Source organism: Xenopus laevis, chromosome 2L (assembly GCF_017654675.1).
Source record: "Xenopus laevis strain J_2021 chromosome 2L, Xenopus_laevis_v10.1, whole genome shotgun sequence".
Taxonomy (NCBI): Eukaryota; Metazoa; Chordata; class Amphibia; order Anura; family Pipidae; genus Xenopus; species Xenopus laevis.
In genome coordinates this window covers 82,862,773-82,885,515 of record NC_054373.1, presented here as the reverse complement: position 1 = coordinate 82,885,515, position 22,743 = coordinate 82,862,773, and the positions used below count along the sequence as shown (strand labels likewise).

Sequence of the window (22,743 nt, the reverse complement as noted above, 5' to 3'; positions counted from 1 at the left end):
ACAGATATGGGACCAGTTATCCGGAATGCTTGGGACCTCGGGTTTTCCGGATAACAGATCTTTCCGTAATTTGGATCTTCATACCTTAAGCCTATTAAGAAAATCGTGTAAACAATTAATAAACCCATTAGGCTGGTTTTGCTTCCAATAAGGATTCATTATATTTTAGTTGGGATCAAGTACAAGGTTCTGTTTTATTATTACAGAGAAAAAGGAAATCATTTTTAAAAATGTGGATTATTTTGAAAAAATATGGGAGATGACCTTTCCAAAATATGGAGCTTTCTGTATAACAAGTTTTCCGGATAACTGATCCCATAGCTGTCTACGGGCTGCACTGACTGAAGGGTACAGTTCACTCTTTGCAGGATTTGGATTTAACCAAATCCATAGTATTTAGCCATGATGTAGATTTTTTATTTTTCTTAAATTTTAATATGCACAGGATTCAGATTCATTCATTAATCGGGTAAATATACACAGATCATTATCACATATTTTTCCATTTCCATTGGGATGAATATTGTGATACACAGAGCCCTGTGATCAAAACAGTGTTTGCTCTATATAGGATGCAAGGCTAAAGGACATAAGGGGTCTGAAAGAAATGGAGCTCTATATTTACACTATGCAATAGGGCAGATGGTAAGTATAAGACTAACATTTTAATTGGTTAAAAGATTTACAGTGTTGTATAATGCCAAAAAAGACAAATTTTACTGTGGATGCCAAAATATTTTTCCAGAGCTCCTTTTCATAAGTGGATATTTGTAAGAAGTGCCACACTGCCATCTTACTTCTAATTCTTGTGTATCCCTAGCTAATGTATGAAGTATAATAATAATTCTGTTTTTGCTACAGCACATTTGGATTGCTTGTCCAACCTCTTTTCTGGCACTAAGGGTAATGTAATATAAGGCCCAAAGTTTACCCTTATCCAGTATACCATAATAACCAGATGTTTGGTTTCAAACTGGTGAACAGTAAACCTACCAGCTACCTGCTGATTGGTTGATATGAGCTACTAACTTGCAACAAGCTATGTACCTTTGATAACATCATTATGTGCAATCTGCAACATACTCTAAGCTGTCCCCAAGATTAGACTTGCAACCAACAAAGTGAACTAGCTAGAAGAATTACTTTAGATCAGGGTAATATGTTCCCTGCTTTATCTAGCCTTCATAGGCCAGAGACAAAGTCACTTAAATTATGGGTAGGACAGCTAATAAGAGTCCAAACACAATTATTCAGTGGGGGAAAAGGGAATGGAGAACCTAAAGGAAGCCTCTTGTCAGAGGACATGTGCCCTAACATGCTACTAAATCTAATATACAGGTATGTGATCCATTATCTGGAAACCTGTTATCTAGAAAGTTCTGAATTACAGCAATATATATATATATATATATATATATATATATATATATATAATTCTAATATTTAAAAATGATTTACTTTTTGTCTGTATTAATAAAACAGTACATTGTAGTTGATCCCAAGTAATATATAATTAATCCTTATTGGAGGCAAAACAATCCTTTTGGATTTAAATGAATAAATGATTTGTATTAGACTTAAAGTATGGAGATCCAAATTACAGAAAGATCCCTTATCTGGAAAACCCCAGGTCCAGAGTATTCTGGATAACAGGTATCATACCTGTATATACTTTGGATACTCTCTCTTTTTGACTGTGACTTAGGGGGTTGAATGTTAGAGTTTTTCATACCTCCAATGAACTCGCATGAACTCACAACTCGATTGGTTTCTTATTAAAGAAAAAAACTTGAATGGAAAAAACTTGATTCTGCCAGATTAAGTTGAAAAACGCTAAAATCGAATCAATAGAGTTTTCAGCAAAGAAAAAACTTTCAAATGCACAAATTTATCGAGTTCTCGGACAAAACCCTCAGAAAAAAACTCGAACATCATGAAGGCTATTAACATCTTCAAATGGTTCAAGGGACCTCTGCCAGTGACTCTTACATGACCTCGACAGATTTTAGATGGTGTATTTTCAGATTATTTTAGGGTTAAGTAGAAAAATTTAGAAAAAAATCTGAGTTTTTATAACCTGAAAATGTGAGTTTTGACCAAAAAAATAACCTCGAAAACTTGAATTTTCCTGGAAAACACAACTCCAACCTTAATAAATAACCCCCTTAAAGTCTGTTATGACTTGTAACTTTTCAATGACTAGTCAGAGCAGCAGCTCGAAAGAAATGAATGTCTGTTTATATGAATGGGAAAAATATAATCTGTTTAATATTTATGCCTTAATTTATCCCTTTGACTAATCTTTTCATGTACCTCAATTTACATTTTCAAATATTTGACCTAATTTTACTGTTCAAATAACATTTTGTACAGACAGAAGAAGAGAAAACTAACCATAGATTCAGGCTCAGTCTTCCAAATCTCGTCTTCTTTTATAAGTCCCATCTGGAACATTACCTGAAAGAGATTAAAGTTTTAATGTCTGCAAATAATTTAAGGCATCAATCATAACATGATAATAATGATCATAAAAAAATGCCAATCTTATCAATTCAGCTTAACGATCGATAATGAAAGAAAAATCTGAAGTGGGTTAGCAATGCAATAACAGGGTGTTGCCACAAAGAGTCAGATGGTGCAAGAGTCACATGTAACTAAACCACTAAATGCTCATGTTTATTTAGCATTTTTGAGTTTAGGGACCCTAGCAAACAGATTGTTGATAAAATTCCAAATTGGACAGCTGCTGAACAAAAAGCTAAATTGTTAAAAAACCACAAAAATATAAAATGAAGACTAAATGCAAACTGTCTCAGAATGTCACTCCATGCTATAAGTTAATATAAAGGTGAACTACCCCTTTCAGGAGTGGATGTATGATTGATTTGCTATGTTAGTAAATACCTAATGAAATAAATGAATAGATACATAACATTTGTGTTTGAGTATCTATATCATATACTGTATCTATTCCTTATACTTCATTTAGCAACAACTGAGCCGGTGTAATTGCATTAGGTATACAACTTGTAATAATTTATTATTTGTGTCCCTTTAATAGAATACATATATTTTATACCTCTCTTGCAGCTCTTTCACCAGCTTGTATAGCTCCTTCCATATATCCACTCCATTCAGTAGCTGTCTCTGTGCCAGCAAAATAAATTTTTCCAACTGGTTTCCGAATTACACTGTAGAAACAAACAAGTGTCTGTTGAAATTCCACATGTGAGGAGATCCTGCCGAAAGCTACTTCCACAAAAGCAGCTGGTATGATGCCTATAGTGTTTAATGAAGATCCCCCCCCACAAATGCACATATAAACACATAGGGGCACATTTACCTAGGGTCGAATATCGAGGGTTAATTAACCCTCGATATTCGACTGTCGAAGTAAAATCCTTCGACTTCAAATATCGAAGTCGAAGGATTTTGCGCTATTCCTACGATCAAACGATCGAAGGAATAATTGTTCAATTAAAGGATTTTAATCCATCGATCGAAGGATATTCCGTCGATCAGGAAATTGTTAGGAAGCCTATTGGGACCTTCCCCATAGGCTAACATTGGCCTCGGTAGGTTTTAGGTGGCGAACTAGGGGGTCGAAGAAATTTTTAAAGAGACAGTACTTCGTCTATCGAATGGTATAATAGTCGAACGATTTTTAGTTCGAATCGTTCGATTCGAAGTCGAAGGTCGTAGACGAAGGTTGAAGTAGCCAATTCGATGGTCGAAGTAGCCATATTCGACCATTTTCCTCTATTCCTTCACTCGACCTAAGTAAATGGGCCCCATAGTTATCAAGCATTCATAGATAAAATATCACAATCAAATAAATCTGTTTAAACGAAAGAAAGACTTGTATTTTGCTTCCTAAATCTATTTGAATTGTCCTCTTTCTGCAAGGTTCTTGCACCTGCTTTAGGGTAAAGAGCTCCATGTAGGCACCTCCAAAAAACTGGAAAAGCAGTGAACAAAGCTGATAAAGAATTTGTTCCCTTCGGTCTTTACTGAGCATGTAATATGTAAAAAGATCAAGTGCCCAGTGATTTGTGTGTTGCAAGTGTTTCTACAGAAGTATAATGGACAATCCAAGATAGCATTAGTCACCCATAAAGGTCAGTTACAAGTGACATGGGGTTTGTGAGAGTTAAACATAAGCTGTTGCGTAAAACAGCCTAATAGCGGATTCCTAAGGATCTTGGCACTTCTGACATTCAGAAATTTGACACTATCAGCAGAGAATTTTTTCTATTAAATGCGGAGAAATCACTCAGGGGTCAATCGTCAGGTTAAGGTAACAAATATTTTACGTCAGTAAGTACAGTTTTGTCAATTTCAGTGTACTAAAAGGTAATGACACAGGAAGAGGGCCTGCCAGAAATCAGAAAAGTATAAATGCAGTATTTTCCAAGCCAAATGGGATTCATCCAGGAGATACAAATGTTGATTAAGCTTGCCATATGGTCAGCAGTGTTAGTTTGGTAATTCAAATTATTTATTAACTTGAGATTGAAAAATGTTGTCCAGCTTCCAAAAACGAGTAAACTTGACTGCTGCTAATCAGCACAGGATTTTTATTTGCACAGCAGCAGAAAACACGTCTTTTCAAGATATGTACCAAGTCGTAAGTCAATAGCGTTTCTATCATCACTACTAAATATATACCAGTACTTAATGTTTCTGTTTTTCACAGAGCACCTTGGTGATTTCTGATAGATAAATATATTCTATATTTAAAAAAAATACTTTGAGCTATTCCTTGACTTTAGCTGTGGTTCTGTGTTTTAGGGTAAAAAATGAGATTGAGCTGTATGTGCATGAACAACCTTTGCATGCAAGTTACTAAACATTGGCCACTCACAAAACTTAAGGTATGAGTTTGGGGCAGTGGAGTAACTACTTGTCGGTGGGTACAGGATGGGCACCCGGGCCCCCCTGTCGGGCCCTCCTCCATATGAATCCTGCACTGCTGGCATGCGCGCTGTAAAATCTCCCCCTGCCCACGATAAAAGTTATTGCGGCTCCGTGGGCCCCAACAGGGTGTGGGCCCGGATGCAATCGCACCTCCTGCACCCCTGGTAGTTATGCCACTGGTTTGGGGGTTATAAACTATTCTTTGCATGGAAGTGTGTAGGTCATCATGTATTTTCTAGGCTTCCTAAACAAATAATGAGACTCTGGAATACAGTATTTATCTTTCTGAGACAAAAATGGCCTACTGAAGTCAAAATGTATTCAACATAGCTCATTATAGCCTGCCCTACATAATATTAATATCAATATGAGGGGGAATGTTTTAGCACTGGCACAGAAGTCAAAAGGAAAGTTATCCTTCCTAAAGATATCTGTTAGTGAAAATCTAAGAACAGATTTAAGTCTCCAAAAATACAGAATTCGTTTCATATTTATATCAATGACTTGCTCCCTCTATTCATTGTTACATGATATTTCCTGTCTTACCTTCCATATTGAGTCATAATTCCAGGAGGGAAATATGCAGTATAACAGCCTCCAGAGTACTGCTCCTTAGACCAGTCCTTCTCTTCATAGTGCACTGGCTACAAAGCAACATATACAATCTAGTCATGTTTTCTGATAGTGCCCATAAACAATACAAGCAAATTTATAGATAATATACAAAAATCACTCTTTGTTAGAGTCTACCATTCTGCTGCTTCAAAATAATTGTATAACTGGTTAAAAAGGTTTGTTCCACCCTAGAGAGATGTGTTATTAGGTGACTACAAGGGAAACAGCTCTTAGAATGCAAAGGACTTGAATGAGAGAACTGCAACAGAAGAGTTTTCTGCTGCTATTTCATAAATGTATTAATCAAATCTTATAGAACATCATAAAGCATTATGATTCACCTACTTTGGAGTGCGGGTCTTTCTTGAACTTTTCATATATTAGGGGCAGATTTATCAAGGGTCAAATTTTGAATAATATAACTTTGAAATTCAAATAAAAAAAGACCAACCAAAATGTATTAAAAAAACAAGTTGTTTTCATTCAACTAAGTAACATCGTATTAGTTTGAATTTGATTCAAAGTTTTTTCTTAAAAAAGTCCACCAATTGACTTCAAACAGGCTAAAACAGCAATTTGGCAGGTTTCTGATGGCGAAAGTTGAAGTCGAATTGTTAAAGAGACAGAGATAAATTTTGATATTCGAATTTTCGAATTTTTTGCAAATTTAAAGTCGAAGTACCCAAAAAATACCTTGAATTTTTTTAATTCGAGTTTTCACTTCAACCCTTGATAAATCTGCCCCTAAATGTTGACCCAGCACCCACAATAATGGATGACCAGTTAGAGTGCGGATGTTTGGACTGTGTATGTATATATATATATATATATATATATATATATATATATATATATATATATATATATATATATAGTGAATAAAGTACCCCCTCTTGTAAAATATAAGGATATTATAAGTTACCGAGGAGTTTCATGACCATATAAAAACACGAGGCCAAAGGCCGAGTGTTTTTATACAGGTCATGGAACTCCGAGGTAACTTCTAATATCCTCATATTTTGCAACTGGGGGTACTTTATTTATTATAATACACAAATTTCAGTGAGTCATGTGACAGAAATGACATCAGAACTCACCGTTTATAACTGATGACATCAGAACTCACCGTTTATAAGGATATAATTTACAAGATATTCATGGCTTTTGTGTATTATATATATATATATATATATATATATATATATGTGTGTGTGTGTGTGCGTGTAACTTGCTGGCACTATATAAATAACCAACATTATGTAAAGCTTTACAAAAATTTAACCGGGTGTTACATTATTTTAGCAAAAAGAGCTTACAAGAAAGGCATAGTCTGTAATTAAGATATAATTTGACTTATAAGGGTTTGAAACAATAAGGCGTATTAATGCAAACTATTTTGCCACAATAACAATTATTTTTGAAGGATGGTAATCATAACTTACATGTAAAGCTTCATCAGTGCCCATGACTTTCGCATAGTACTCACATATTTTTCTCTTTCTGGATAAAAAAAGAATGGTTGCATAATTGTTTAAAGTATATTAAAGAAAACATTATAAAAGCAAATATAACAAATAAAATATAAGAAATGTAGGCCTTCCTCGCTCTATTATGCTCTGTTCTGTATGAGTGTTATCAGTGAGTAAATCCCTTATGCTATATGTCCTTACATATTAGCTAATACTAAAATACACATATTTATAAATAATTGGTTATACAGTATTCAGTTATATCTGTTGTAGTGATGTGAGCAAAAGCCCCAGATAGCATTTCTGTTACTAATTAGATGATATGGCAAGGTATATCATAAATCCAGCATAAGAACTAAGATGCAGAGAGCTAAGATGAATAATGTATAAATTAACAGACGTAATTGGAAATGCACTTTGAGGCACGGTTGTATATAATTATTCAATATAGAATTTGTTTTTCATTCTTGTCTGTTTTGTATATTTTTCTCCATAATTTGTCTCTTGCATTTTCTGCACACTAGGGGGCACATTTACTTAGCTCGAGTGAATGAATAGAAGAAAAAATACATCAAATTTCGAATGTTTTTTTGGCTACTTCGACCATCGAATTGGCTACTTCGACCTTCGACTACGACTTCGAATCGAAGGATTCGAACTAAAAATCGTTCGACTATTCGACCATTCGATAGTCTAAGTACTGTCTCTTTAAAAAAAACTTCGACCCCCTACTTCGCCAACGAAAACCTACCGAGCATCAATGTTAGCCTATGGGGAAGGTCCCCATAGGCTTTCTAACAAATTTCTGATTGAAGGAAAAGCGTTCGATCGATTGATTAAAATCCTTCGAATTGTTAGTTTCAAAGGAGTTAATCAGTCGATTTAATGATTTTTCCTTTGATCGTTCGATCGAACGAATTGCGGTAAATTCTTGGACTTTGATATTCGAAGTCGCAGGATTTAACTTTGACAGTCGAATATCGATGTGCCCCTAAGAGTAGGCAATTTATCAAAATGTTACATTACAGCTCACCACAGAAAAACCTTGCCCTCTTTATATTTATTCCCATGGGATTTTATAAAATGGTGAACTCTTATATTCACCCATCAATAAATACTCCTAAAAATCCTATAGGAATTATTAAAAAGTGGTAGTTTTTTCTGTGGTGAGCTTTAATTTCACACTTTGATTAACCCGCCCCCTTAAACTACACTTATAAGTGTATGCATTTGTGTACATATATTGGACATGATTTAAATTGTAATGGTGGCATACACTAAGAGATTCGCTCGTTTGGAGATGTCGCCAAAGGAGCAGATCTCTCCCCGATATGCCTACCTTGAGGTGGGCGATATCGGGCTGATCCGATCGTGGGCCCTAGTGGGGTAACAGGCAGTCGGATAGTGGGACCGCTTCAACGAACAGATGCTGCCTAGATCCGACAGGATTGTGCTGTCCGGTCGACATCTGGCAGACTTTCGGACAGATATCGATCGGGGAATCCCGATGGATGTAGATAGGGTTAGAGCATTGCTTTCTGTCAGGACTACAGTCTGATGTTGGTTCTTATTAGCATATTAGCTTGTAATACAAACACAAATCTACTTGAGAATATGTTTACATACATGATTTTCCTATGTAGACACAAATGTGCTTGAGAATATGCTTTACATTTATGATCTTCCTATGTAGACACAAATGTGCTTGAGAATATGCTTTACATATATGATCTTCCTATGTAGACACAAATGTGCTTGAGAATATGCTTTACATATATGATCTTCCTATGTAGACAAACTCCTAACTTATCAATACCATTTTATTTATCTTGTTCCTTCGTGTTTCTTTAACTTTGGAAGATTTTGAAGACTTTATATTATAATCCAATTATTTCAAATTATTGCCACTGTTAAAGCAAAAAGCAGCTGTAAAAACAGTTAACCACAATTATTACCTCTCTTCCTTGGTAAGGTTTGCCATTAAAGTTGCTTTCCTAGAAAGAATAAACCTGAAAAGAAATAATATGGGCTTTAAATGCTTTGTGTACCAGTGCATATGCAGAAATTGTGACCAGTACATGACGGGTGCACCTATCCCTCTACCTCCTCCCACACCACAATTCTCCTACCCCAAATAATACATATACACCACTGGTTTGGAAAGAGATGGCTGCAGTTGTTTAAACACAATAATAAAGTAATAGTCATGTATAACATTTTTAACCTTTTAACAACCGTTTGTATAACAAACTTTTTAACCTTTAACATATTATTCCCCCACCCGGGGAGGAGGGAATGGGGGTGGGGTGTCTGTACCCAAACTGCCAAGATAGGTTCCTGTTCCATTCTCCTAACCCTAAACCGGGCTGCATACCATACTATGAGGACCCAGGCCTACCAGGCTACTTCCACTCACTTTGAAATACCCCCTTTTAACTTCCCCTGGGGGTCTTGCAAAGGTACCCTCTACAACTGCGACTAACACACATATTACAGGGAGGGAGGGTGGGATGCTGCGTCCTTCTTTCTCCACGTCCCGGCGCCGAATGGCGACTCACCAGCCAATCAGCGCATCTGTAACAGAAGAAGGGGGAGGGGCGGGGATAGCTGCACTCCTAAGGGCGCGTCAAGACCCTTTTGCCCCTATTCAGGCCATGGGGTCCCCAGAGATGGAACATTTGGGAAGAATGCAGATAAACTAACTCTGGTTTATGAAAGAGATGGGAGTTTATGTTTACACATCTCTGCAGGGTAAATGGACCAAAAGATGATTCAGTGGGAATTAAATATACAGTAATAGTTAACATGATGCACAGCTATTGTATATCCAGTCAGAAACCTATCCACTGGTATGTCTGGTGTGTCTGAGGATATTAGGACTTGTGGCTGCTGGAATAAAAGCATGGCTGTCACTGTTTATTCTAGAACATGGACAACATATGCACAGCCTTAGGAAGATAATAACAAAGATTTATGGAGGCTTAGTTTGTCCAAAAAGAGACCAACTGCTATATACACATCTATAATCATAAATTCCCCTATGTAAGCATTCCCAACAGGGGCGCTTCGCCAATGAGGCAACCTGTGTATCTCCCTCAGGCAGCAGCGCCCCTCAAAGTACCAGGGGCAGCAAAAATGCCTCTCCTGGTACTCTAGGAGCCGAATTTCCGGTTTTCAAACTGGAAATTCGGCTCTTCTAATGCAGAGAGCGCAATTATGCTCTCTGCGCTTGCGTCCTGGCCCTCTCTGCCGCCCTCGTGGACCCCCTGGACCACCTCCGGCACAAAAAGGTGAGCACACGGGGGGAGTGGGGGCAGCAGCAACTGCAAGCTGCCTCAGGCGGTGGAGGGGCCAGGATCGCCCTGCTTCCCAAACAAAAAATGTGGACTCCACTCTTGTGCACAGCACACTAGAGGTATCATACTTGTCATAGGGATTGTAAATCAAAAGTTCAATGTCAGATGCATTTAATATGGGTTTGCAATGAATTAGATCATTATATATTTTGCAATTATATTTTGGGCTTCACTTTATATTAGTGACGTACACACAAAAGTACGTACATCTCCCACCATTCTCTAGGAGCTCTTAGCAGATGATCACATCTAAACAGGCAATTCATACTGAAAGTCTTGCTCCCAACATGCTACAGATAGTCTTACTATGACAGCGTACATAGAACAATGATTCAAACCACCATTCATAAAATGACTAATGTTATTATTTAACTACCAAAGAGATAGGCTAGATATTTCTGTAAACTTCTCTCTATCACAATTTGTTGCTTTAAAAATATGTTAGTAGACATATAATAAACATTTACCCCCTTACCCTATTATAGCAGGTTCAGTACCATCTGGCTTGGTATCATCTAATGTAAATCCAATTGGTGTGTCATCATCTTCCATGATCATACATCCACAAATATCTTTAGGGAAAGAGAATGAATAAAAGGATCAAGCCAAGCTTGATACCAATGATAATATAATCATAATATGTATGTTTTTATTAATAACTACAGCTAAGACTCATTCAGTATTTTAAGACTATGGGCGGGACTAGTAGGGTAGAAGCAGGAAAAGGATCCCTCAGTGGTGCTTGCATAGAAGTACCCGGGCCAGTACAGTTTTCTGCACTGGTCTAGGATATCAGTGATTACAATCACTTGGGGGTGCTGAACTTTTGGCACCAGTCAATGATTGAAGCTTTCCTTCTCCCTTAAAGGTATTGAACAAGACATTATTATACAGCACCAGGAGGCTTGACATATTTTCCTGCCATAATCCTAGGGCAGAGGCAAGCATGTTTAACCCCATGTGTGCTGGTGTTCTTAGTACCTTACAATTAAATGATTAGAAGTGATCATTTCTTTTCAGCCATTAAGATTGCATACCCATTTTCCTCCAGAAGGCTTCCTTGTAGTATACCATGCACTTGATGACAGACCCCATTGGTAGACGATGAATTAACTGGTTCCTTATTGATGGCAGTTCTGGTTCAAAATGGATCTTTGTACTCAAAATTGGTGGAATAGCACTAATGATGTACTTGGCCTTAAAAATTTAGCAAACATATAGATAACTAATAAGACAGACCCAGTACATTGGAACAAAAGCCATACAGCCAAAAGTTTTATGTAATACTTTAAAATCTAAAAAGCATAACTGCTAAAGCTTTGCAATAACATAAAATAGCAATTCCCTAATTTTTCAAGCTGTTTACAACAAGCATTACCATTTACACATTTTTATTTACTTTAATCTGCTAATTTGATTTTATTCAACTGTTAAGGATAACTGCATATAATATCTTCCAAATTGGTGGCTGCAAAGAATTCTTACATACTGTAGAATTCAATCAGCAAGCGTCTTCCAATCAGTAAAAGTGATTAACTTACCTCATAGGTTTCATGGTTTAGTGTTTCCACAATAACACTTTGCCCGGACTGATCAATTTTGACCACTGGGCTCTCCAACATCACTCGACCTTGAAGACGTTCCATGATTCTTTCACTTATCTGGCCAGAGCCTCCAACAAATTTTCTCTCCTAAAAAAATGTTCATTAACATCAAAACAGGTAATTAGCATTGTGGCAGGGCATAATCTAAGGCTATCATCCTCAATAAGTTTTACCCTGAGATACAAAAATCTTTAAGTATATTCTTGCGCACAAAGCTCACCTTCACCTTTATTGGTTGCTAACCTCACCTTAGCAACTAATAAGATGTCCGAAGTAAACTTTGGACCTTATATTACATGACTTGACACAGATATATTGTTCATTCTTTTTTTTACAGTGGAGTATAGTAAACTTAGTGTCAGGGAAAGGTAGGGGGTGCGGAGGAGGAATAGGTGGAAAGATGAGTCCTTCAGGCAAGAGCTAATACAGTGCATGTAGAAACAGAGAGAGATTCAGGCAGGGCAGCATCGGAACAGGACAGAGCCAGCAAATACCAGGACTAGGCAGAGCAGGACAGGACAGGACAGAGTGAGCAAAGACCTGGACAAGGCAGAGCAGGACAGGAACAGGACAGAGCAGGTGAAGACCAGGCCTAGGCAGAGCAGGACAAGATGGAGCAGACAAAGACCAGGACAAGGCAGAGCAGGACAGGAACAGGACAGAGCTGGTGGAGACCAGGACTAGGCAGAGCAGGACAGGAACAGTCAGGGGAGCTCCACCAATGAGTTGAGACACTTGCCTCAGGCGGCAGCGTCCTACTGGTTGCCAGGGGCGGCAAAAAAACGGAAATTTGGCTCTCCTAGTGCAGAGAGTGCAATTGTGCTCTCTGCACTAGCGACTGGACTGCCCACGACCCCCTCCGGCACGATGTGGAACGCAAAATGAAGGCCGCCTCAGGTGCCAAAATGGACAGGATCACCCCTGGGAACAGGACAGGGTGGGTGAAGACCAGGACTAGACAGAGCAGGACAGGAACAGGACAGAGCAGGTGAAGACCAGGACTAGGCAGAGCAAGGACAGAGCAGCGGGTGACTATTTCAATGTTGCATGTGCACCCAGATTCAACAGACAGGAGATGCCTGAGAAAACTGGAGAACAGTTTTGTGCCCAGAGTAAAAGTACTGAAATCATGGGTAGAACTAAAGGCAGAACCACTGAGGGTTGCCTAGTTGTTAGGAACTCCACAGGATTCTAGTTGCTTAGAGGATAAGTACTCCAGGCCAGTGCACTTTTTGAAGGAGAGTATGACTGTTAAGGATTCAGCCTAAATTGCTGACATTTGCCTGAATATGGAATAATACCATGGAATTGGTACATCCATAGTATGTATGAGTTTTTTTTTGCTTTGAATATCTGCAGCAGTAAATAAGAGAAATAAAATAAAATAAGATAAATAAAATAAAATAACCTAAGATATGTGCACACATCCAATCCTCTGCCCAAGTATTCATAGTTATTTATATAGCTCTGACAGAAAGCACAGCACAGCTTTAGAAAGATATAGCAAAGGCAGAACCTGGTTTACATTACCTGACCTCCATTTTCTGTAGAGAAAGCTCTTGTTGTTCCCCCACAAAGTTTTATATACCACAAGAACCAAAGCGTAGAAATCTGGTGTGTTTCCGCAGTAACAACTAAATTTACAAAAAGAGTTGCGAAACTTCTTCCTGACCTGTTAAACAAAATATCACACCACTGAATAAAGGAAAAAGATAACCTATTTATAAATACACTGGGAAAACATTTAGTTTCATTGAACAGTATGTATTTACATTTTTTAGTTTTTGTCTAGCTACCAGCTATACAGTTACAACTCATTCATGTAGTGAATCAGTAGTTGCTGTGTTCAATTTGCCAATAAGAAAATCCAGAATATTTGCTTTATTTTGTACAAAGTATTACTTTTTACAAAAACCCTTCAACATAGGAGGAAAACCCATAACAAGTTTCAACTATATAAATTAATACCCGCAATTAGAGATGATGTCATAAAATGACAAAATGAGTCTAGAATATTATTATATATAAATTAACATCCTTTCCTAGAACTGACATAATGAAATGACACATATGTCCTACAGCACCATATAATATTTGTGTGTAATAATTAGTATTTTATTCTCTTCATAAATAACCCCCCCCCCCACTCTCTTGCCACACAATATTCCTTTCACCTGCATGAGGGAAACTATAATTTGATAATTTTTTTTGTGATTTTGTGAAATTGGGACCGCCCCAAATTGCCCTGCATAATAATGAACTTGTGTTCATAAATGAGCTGTAATGTTTACTGTTTATTAAAATGTTTTAGAAAGTACTTTTGTGCTTGTGTAGGGAGCAAAGTAATAGTTAAGTGGTAGATGGGGATGAGAGATCTTTTTCTACATTACAATTTCGTGGTTTTGCAAGAATTGTGCTAGAATTTTACCATCATTACAATCATTATTATCCGACTTTGACGTCACATGAACCAATGGAGACTGATTTAGAGATTTTCTGGCCTGAGCAAATTGGGGAAAATCTAGATGGTATGATATTGATAGAAAAGTCGCCACTATGTTTGGAAGATAATGGCAACATGGGAGCCTTTTTTTCTATTAAGATCAGCTGTAGGATAATGGGAAGAAACTTCTCTAACAATAAAGGGCAATGTACAGTATAATCTATTGTAGAGCTAAAGATGCCTTATATACAATATATACAGAGATTAAGTGCCATTTGATAGGGGACAGAATAGGAAGGAAGTCCTATCCTGAAAAAGACTGGAACATCTGTGATATTGTGAGAGCCCATACACAGGAGCTGTAAAGTTGGTAGTAGCACAGGGATGTCTCATTTTATATATGTACTGTGTGTGTTGGTTAATTTTCATTAGGGATGCACCGAATCCACTATTTGGGATTCGGCCAAATCCCTGAATCCTTCATGATAGATTTGGCTGAATACGGAACCAAATCCAAATCCTAATTACATATGCAAATTAGGGTTGGGAAGGAAAAAAGTGAAAAAAAACCATATTTCACTTCCTTGTTTTGTTACCAAAAGTAACCACTCCTGATTTGCATATGCAAATTAGGATTTGTTTTGGCAGAGGATTTGGACAAATCTGAATCCTGTGAAAAAGGCAGAATTCTGGCCAAGCCTGGATTTGGTGCATCTGGATTCCACTAGGTGCAGGCATTGTGCTGGGTTATGACTCATTGTAAACAGTGTTACTATATCCAGGGGCTCAACTATAGAGAAAGAAGATCCTGCAACTGCTGAGGAGGGACCAAGGAGATATAGGGGGCCCAGTGGAGCACTGGCCACTGCTCTTGGCCTCAGTATCTATAATGCCCATCATTTTGGATACAAGTGTGTATTGTTCTTTCTTTTACAGTTTTTAACAATTACACTCACTGTGTAAAACAGGTATTGTTTATGAATTCCATCATTGACATTCTGTCCCATTCTGCAGCATGAGGTGCTTTCCACGGAGCTTCCACAGGGATCTATAAAACAAACATATCAGTATCCTACATATGCCTTTGTTTGATGTATACTATATCTTGCTGTCCATATCAAAAGTGCAATGGAGGTTACAAACATATTTAAAGGTATTTGGCAGACTAACTGCTACATGCATTGTTTGACTCACTACATTATCTGGAAAATAGAGTAACATTTTTGGAAGCAAGGGCAAAGCAAACACTCTGCTTTCATGGCACCATTCACGTGTCACAGTTGTGATGTTTTAGATCATGTGCCCCAATATATGCAAAAAAGCTGAAGGACTGGTTATGTTAATACCAATACACCCTCACTCCAGTACAGAAACTGGTTCTACACAACATTAGAAAGTGACCTTGATAATGAACAAAAATATATTATTACAATGTATTGTAACTGCATTCAATATTGTACTATTTTATATCAGGGAAAATCTCGATACAATGGGTTTTTTTAAAAATAAAAATAATCTTCAATTTTTTTGTATTATGTTGTGTAACTTTTCCAGTCTTTTCAAAGTTTAAACAGTGACAAAAAATTGTCTTAGCATTAAGATATTACCCTGATCTTAATTCCACAGGGTATGCCCCAAGTACAAAAAGATATGGAACATTCAGAAATCCAAACATAACAAAGGTTAAAGAATAAGGTATATAAAAAAAAAAACAGCAGCAGAAAATATTTGTACAATTGGACACACAATATACTGTATGTATATATGTGTGTGTGTGTGTCACAATATAAGGCTATTTAGTAAGTAATTCAGATTTTTGGTACATGGCAGCTCTGAAACCAGTGCAATTAACTTCAGAATTCAGCCCTGTAGCATCATCTTATATGACAGGCAATCCTCATTTTCTGCTTGATCATTTGCGCCTGCCACAGCTACCCAGAGCTCACTGAGCATGTGAGTGTCACAGACAACCCTAACAATACCCAAGATAGGGAGGATCTAAGACAATTTTAAAACTCAAAGCACTGCGTATCTTGACAGCGCTATATAAATAAATGATGATGATGATGATGATAACTTGGAAAATTACTACTATAGAGATGCTGAACCTTTTGGCTGGTGCAATATGTTTAGTATATCAAATATGGCATTTATGCCATACTCATTTTTAGGGTTTAGAGCCATGTTTACTAATATTGTAGATAATGTCAATGAATGGTGGGGAACCCAACCTACTGTAAAGCTGGCCATAGATGCAAAGATCCGATCGTACGAATAGAGGATTCATACGATTTTCGGATCGTGTGTGGAGAGTCCCAACATTTTTTGTCCCACGGAGATCTGTCATTTGGTCGATCGGACATGTAAACATACGATTGCTGTCAGGGGCAGAACATTGGCTGATCTGTTCTTAACTACTTTATTTGATCGGAATGGTAAGACTTTGATCTGAATGGTTAGTGGCAGGTCGGGAGATGGGGAAGTCCGATCGCTCGAGGATTCGAAAGATCGGATCTTTGCATCTATGGCCAGCTTAGGTGTCTGACATCAAAAGTGAGTAATGATTGTGACCATTTTATTGCCCGAACACTATTCTATTAACTGGCAGGAAGGGCTAGGTAACCTTAAAAAAATAACCAGAATAATTTCTGAATTTTTTTTGAGTAAATTTACTGATTTTAATGAACCCTCTTATTGGTTTGTGAATATTACACAATTATATAATATGTATCATATTTATATATATATATATATATATATATATATATATATATATATGTATATATATATATGTGTGTGTGTATCATATATACCTCTTTTGCCCATTGATCCATTGTTCTCATGACATGGTTATAATCCAAATATACAAAAGGATTATATGCAGGTGGGAAAGCTCCATTAAATTTGTATGATTTGCCCTGGAAAACACAAGTTAAAAACACATCCTTAGCACAACAGGCTTGGAAACTTTATATACAATGTGAGTCATCCAAATTTGCATATTCACTCAGCAAATGTCATCTTATGAAATATTCTGCACTGTCAAGAATGTTAATGGTATTCTCATAACTGAGTATTTTCTTTACTAAAGCTGGCCACTTTCAATGCACATTCCCATATGTAATAAAAGACACATAGATTGTCCAGCCCACAGCAACAACATATTTGCAGGTGACAGGTGACCAGTAAATTCTTCCTGCTTATTGGTTGCTGTAGGTAATTAGGCCAATAGCAAACTTTGCGCCTTTAATTACATAACCACATTATTGAAATAAATGTGGTACAGCCATTTGGACACTTAGGAAATTGTGGTTGCTTCCCACATTCCCCAAAATGTGGGCAGCAACCCAACTCATTAAGTGGCTAATGGAAGTGAGGTGTGGAATTTCTGACTGTACCACCAAGAATGTGCCTTTAAAAATCCAGGACATTGGGTCTTGTAGATGACATGGGTATGTACTTCTTATCTACTTTTATCTTGTTATCTACTATGTACTTTTATCTTGTCTTGTCTTCTTTTCTTGTTATTTTCTTGTTTTTCTCAACCACTGTGATCTTAAAAGTCTGCAGTAGGAAGAGCCAATAATCTTCCAATCTACAAACTATAAGCATGGATAGGTAGAAACCTATTTTGTGATAATTGCATTCAAGTTTTTTGGAAAATCTTTCTTAGTAAAATGCATTGTGCTCTTGAAAATCTAATTTTTATAAAAGCAACTCACCTTTGTATGCTGAATGAGATGGCCATTGAGATTTACTTTGTATGTTTCCAGACCTAGATCCTTTGCCATCCGTAATAACCGATTTTGGGTGGGTCCCACATATGCACCTCCGAGATCGACATACTTAACCTGTTTATTCTTTTAGAAAAGAGAACATATGCAGTAAGAAATGAACATAATGTAAAACACAGGACTACAGTAAGGTTAGGGGGAATTTCAAAAAGGGAAATTAAAGCCTCTAGTCATGTTGGGCTTTAAAAAAAAATTACAGGAAATACAGGTCTTCTTAGCTCCTTCCTATGATTGGAAGCAATATGCTAAAAAAGATGGAGCTCCCATATGTGGCTTACCTTGTGGGTCCCTTCAAGACCATTACTTTTACACAGATGCTTAGTTAAGTTGGGTTGAAAAAGTCCATACAATTCAACCCTACCAAATAAACCCCCCTTGCACATATGTACACACACCTATACAGACACATATATATAAATGAAATATATCAATAGCTATATTAATGAATTGTAAACTTAAACTGCAAATTACATTTGAAAAAAAATCTGCATTTGTTTTTGTTTTTTAAATTATTGAATAATCTCATAAACATACCAAACAAAAATGTGTACTTTTTTTTTATGAAAAAAAATTGCACCCCTTAGAGCACATACAAAGAGCACTTCCACTCCAACACAATACAAGTGCAAACTGCTCTCTGTGCTTTGTGTCAGACTTAAAATTCATTGCAAGATGAGAAGCATAGTAGGTTACAGGGACACCTTGTGTATCTTCCAGTGTCGGACTGGGATGCCAGGGGCCCACCAGAGACCTTAGGCTGAGGGCCCACTTTCCAAACTATTATACCTCCTCTCGTCACCCAATCTCTTTATTCTCCTAGTCTCTACATAATATACTCTATTTGTCCATTATTAAGCCCTTTTTTCTCATAAATAAATAGGGAATGACCATGAAATAGGCTAAATGGTCAGAAGCAAGAGGCCCACATACACCTAGGCCCACCGGGAGTTTTCCTTGTATCCCAGTGGGCCAGTCCGACACTGGTATCTTCTGATTTAAAGAACAACATAGTTGTTCTTTAGTTGTACAAGTTGGCAGCAGGTGCTACACAGGGATAGAAAGGTCATTTTACATCTGTTTTTGTACTCTCATGGCAGCTAAGTTTATGTATTTGTGCACCTGTTTACTTCATGCTCGGGCAGAGCAATGCAGGGCACTTAGAAAATCAAGTCATGGAGAACGAACCCAAATGAACTATTGGAAGTGCCAAACAGACATGTCATTAGAATATTTATTATATCCAGTTTTAATGTGGGCCTTTAGATACTATTTAATATTTCAAAAGGTCCTACTTTTCTTTTGCACTTACTTCACACATAAATGAAGGGTGCAATAATATAACAAACACTTACTCGCACTGTATGAGTTCTTCCTCCAACCCTGTCCCGAGCTTCCAACACAACAACACTAATTCCTGACTCTGAAAGAAGTTTTGCAGCGGAAAGGCCTGTAAATAATTAAAAAGCCAATATATTTTTGAATTCCCAGTAGTGAAATATAAATAAGCAGAACAGTTTAAGTCAAACACACTCCCCATCCACTTTCTATTAGCCTTGTGACTTTAGAGTGGTTCATTCTGGTATTTAGGCAATATCCCCACTGATAAGAGGGTGGTGTCGGTAGAGGACAACAGGACAGGAGAGAGCTGGTGTAGAAACAGAACAGACTGTATTAGGCATAGATACAAATCAGGTCAGAGTGGATGTAGATACAGTACAAACCAAAGAGGATATAGGGACAGAGTGGGAACCTACTGGTTGCCTTACTGGCCCAGTGGTAAGGCAAAGCATACAGTAGCCAGGAGGTTCCAGCTCCAAAACCTGGCAGAAACTTACACTTCAAGTTAGGATCAATGGAGAGAGATTTCATCCAAAAATCATATATAAATATTCATATATATATGTGTGTGTCAACATAAGATACAGGTGGACTTTTTATAGTACGTTACTTGGAGACATTTTAGTTATTACATTTGTTGAACTACTTGCATTGATACTTACTCAAATGTATATGTATATATATATATATATATATATATATATATATATATATATATATATATATATATATATATATATATATATATATATTTATATATATATAATCATCAAAGGATGGACCAGCACTCCAGTTTTGATAAATAATGGTGCTTTTATTCACATATCATCGTGAATATCATGTGAATAAAAGCACCATTATTTATCAAAACTGGAGTGCTGGTCCATCCTTTGATGATTATACAGTACTACTTTGACCAAGCACCCGTGAAAATATCTAAGTGGTTGGAGTGCAGGTACCTTGGACATATATATATATATAATTTTTTTTTTTTTTCTTTTTTTTTTTTTATGAGTCCAGTTGAGTCCAAACTGGGATTTTATTATATGTGAGTGGGAATATTTTGTGCTCCTGTATTCTTGCATTATTGTTACATTATTATATACCAGCTGCCAATGGAAATCTGGGTATATAATTATGCTGTATTATATTGGCTAGGCCACTATAAAGTTTTATGGTATAGAAGTGACATATGTACAAAATTACATCTAGTGAGTTATATGTGGCTATAGATGTGGGAATGACCTGTGCTACAGTAAATTGTTATGTTCGTTAATATATGTGCCTGGCATATGTAAATCTTGTTGCTGCAGTGATTCAGCCAAATTCTGAATCTTTCATAAAGGATTTGGCCATAGCCCAAACTGAATCTGAAATCTAATTTGCATATGCAAAATAAAAATAGTGCACGGAAGGGTTAAAGGGGCGATTCACCTTTAAGTTTACTTTTAGCATGTTATAGAATTATACATTGTCTCAGAATATCAGTCTCTACGTCATACAAAAAAGTTAACTCAAAGGTGAACAACCCTATAAAAAGAATAGTGAGCTGCACATGCAGAAAAAAAGCAACACTTGGGTTCAGCTGAATTCTATTCTTGCTGAAAGATCCTGGATTCGTTGCATCCCTAAATTAGGTTATAGTTAATTTATTTACAGTGTGTGTGAATATCTCAAAATAATTCCATTTAAAGTAGTAGAGAAATGCACAATATGCACAATAAAAAAAACATAGTGCATAGTTGAATTAGCTCCAAGTCTGGAGCAATGATTTTTCCTTTGCAGCTGGCCCCTAAAGAATGCTGTTCAAACTGTAACTGTACAATTAATGCAGCTGCAGCAACAGCATAGGTGGCATTCAGACATCTTTAGCAATGGATTTGATAGCAGCAGATCATTTTTTTACCCAGTCATTGACCCTGCGTTAGAAAAGTTTACAGATCACCATGCTAAAAGTTTATACAGTATTCCCACTGCTATTAGGAGCTGCTGTCCAAACACCACGTTCTGCGTACATGCCAGTGCACCTAAATAATCAGCTTTTGTTTAGCTTATAAACAATTTGGTTTCCAAACTCTAATCTCCTGGTACCAAGCAGATCACAAGAGGCTTTGGCCTAAGACCTCTGTTGCTTGTTTCTATTGCACAATACTAGAGAGGAAAACAGAGAGACAATTGTATTCAGAGTATAATGGGGTTTTTTATATAGAGAGACTAGACAATGTCATAAACTCAATTTCACGAACCAGAGACAAAAACAGCCACAGCTTTCAGCAGATTTGTCGTTATATGCCACAAATAATGTAAAAATGTTAAATCTCAATGTATATCATCACAATCTAAAACCTTTAACTCATGGGAAGCCAAATGTGCTGCACTGAGTAAACTAAATGCAGATTTTACCCGATGCAGCTATCCCAGACTGGCAGAATCTACTGGGACTAAATACTACAAATCAAATATTCTCATAAACCAAATAAATAACCTGAGATGCCTCCCCCGATGACTATGACATCATATGTGTTGCTCATGGCTGTGGTTTGTGCCTTCTTGCAGTTCTGTCTCCGAACTGATGTTGCAAGGGTGAGGGCTGTCTGCTTTAAGCAACCCCCTACTTGTATGGTGCTGGGAGGTGTTATGGTGTAGTGGCAGTAGCCTGGCATATATCTTATTAAGTGCGATTACAGGATCAGTACAGCCTTCTAGGCGTGGTTTAATCTGACTGCCTTTTAGGTCAGATTTAGCAATATGCTCAAAAGTCAGTGTGACGGCTATACAAATATGCAGCCACTGAGTTCACGGGGAAGAGAGAGTTTCAGACATTTAACCCAAAAACTGTAACTGTAACCATTTGCATTCAAAACACTATTCCTATTTGTTAGTATGCAGAAGGGCTCACGAGCTGTGCAGCCTTGTTTGTGATCCCTGCTCAGTAAATTCTGTCCTTAACTTCTACTCCCATTTCTGCAAGTTTCTGGTGGAAAATGTAAATTTTCTGTATATCTGGCCTATTTGTCCTGTTCTGTGAGTCAAGTATATAACATAAGAGAGAGGGAGTGATCTATGCAAAGAGAGATGGTTTAACTGTTGGAAGCAATTGAATGGAAACTATCATGAAAATTTAATATAAACTTCATCAAAGAAACTTTGTAAATACAATCAATTAAATATTCTGCATCGTTTCTGAAATAATCAAGTTTATCTTCA

General features: G+C 37.0%; 1 protein-coding gene across 1 annotated transcript in view; it reads right to left on the bottom strand.

Annotated features, from left to right (window-relative positions):
- The window catches only part of maoa.L (monoamine oxidase A L homeolog), a gene marked incomplete at its 5' end in the record, with an annotated part of 22,851 nt that extends 697 nt beyond the window's left edge, over positions 1-22,154 (bottom strand). Inside the window, 14 exon segments of the mRNA NM_001094885.1 lie at positions 2,395-2,457; positions 3,080-3,191; positions 5,464-5,561; positions 6,975-7,032; positions 8,957-9,010; positions 10,833-10,929; positions 11,395-11,554; positions 11,899-12,048; positions 13,492-13,633; positions 15,361-15,452; positions 17,218-17,322; positions 18,127-18,264; positions 19,551-19,645; positions 22,022-22,154. Of these exon segments, the coding sequence (NP_001088354.1) occupies positions 2,395-2,457; positions 3,080-3,191; positions 5,464-5,561; positions 6,975-7,032; positions 8,957-9,010; positions 10,833-10,929; positions 11,395-11,554; positions 11,899-12,048; positions 13,492-13,633; positions 15,361-15,452; positions 17,218-17,322; positions 18,127-18,264; positions 19,551-19,645; positions 22,022-22,067 (1,410 nt within the window).
- Positions 22,155-22,743: the final 589 nt, after the last annotated feature.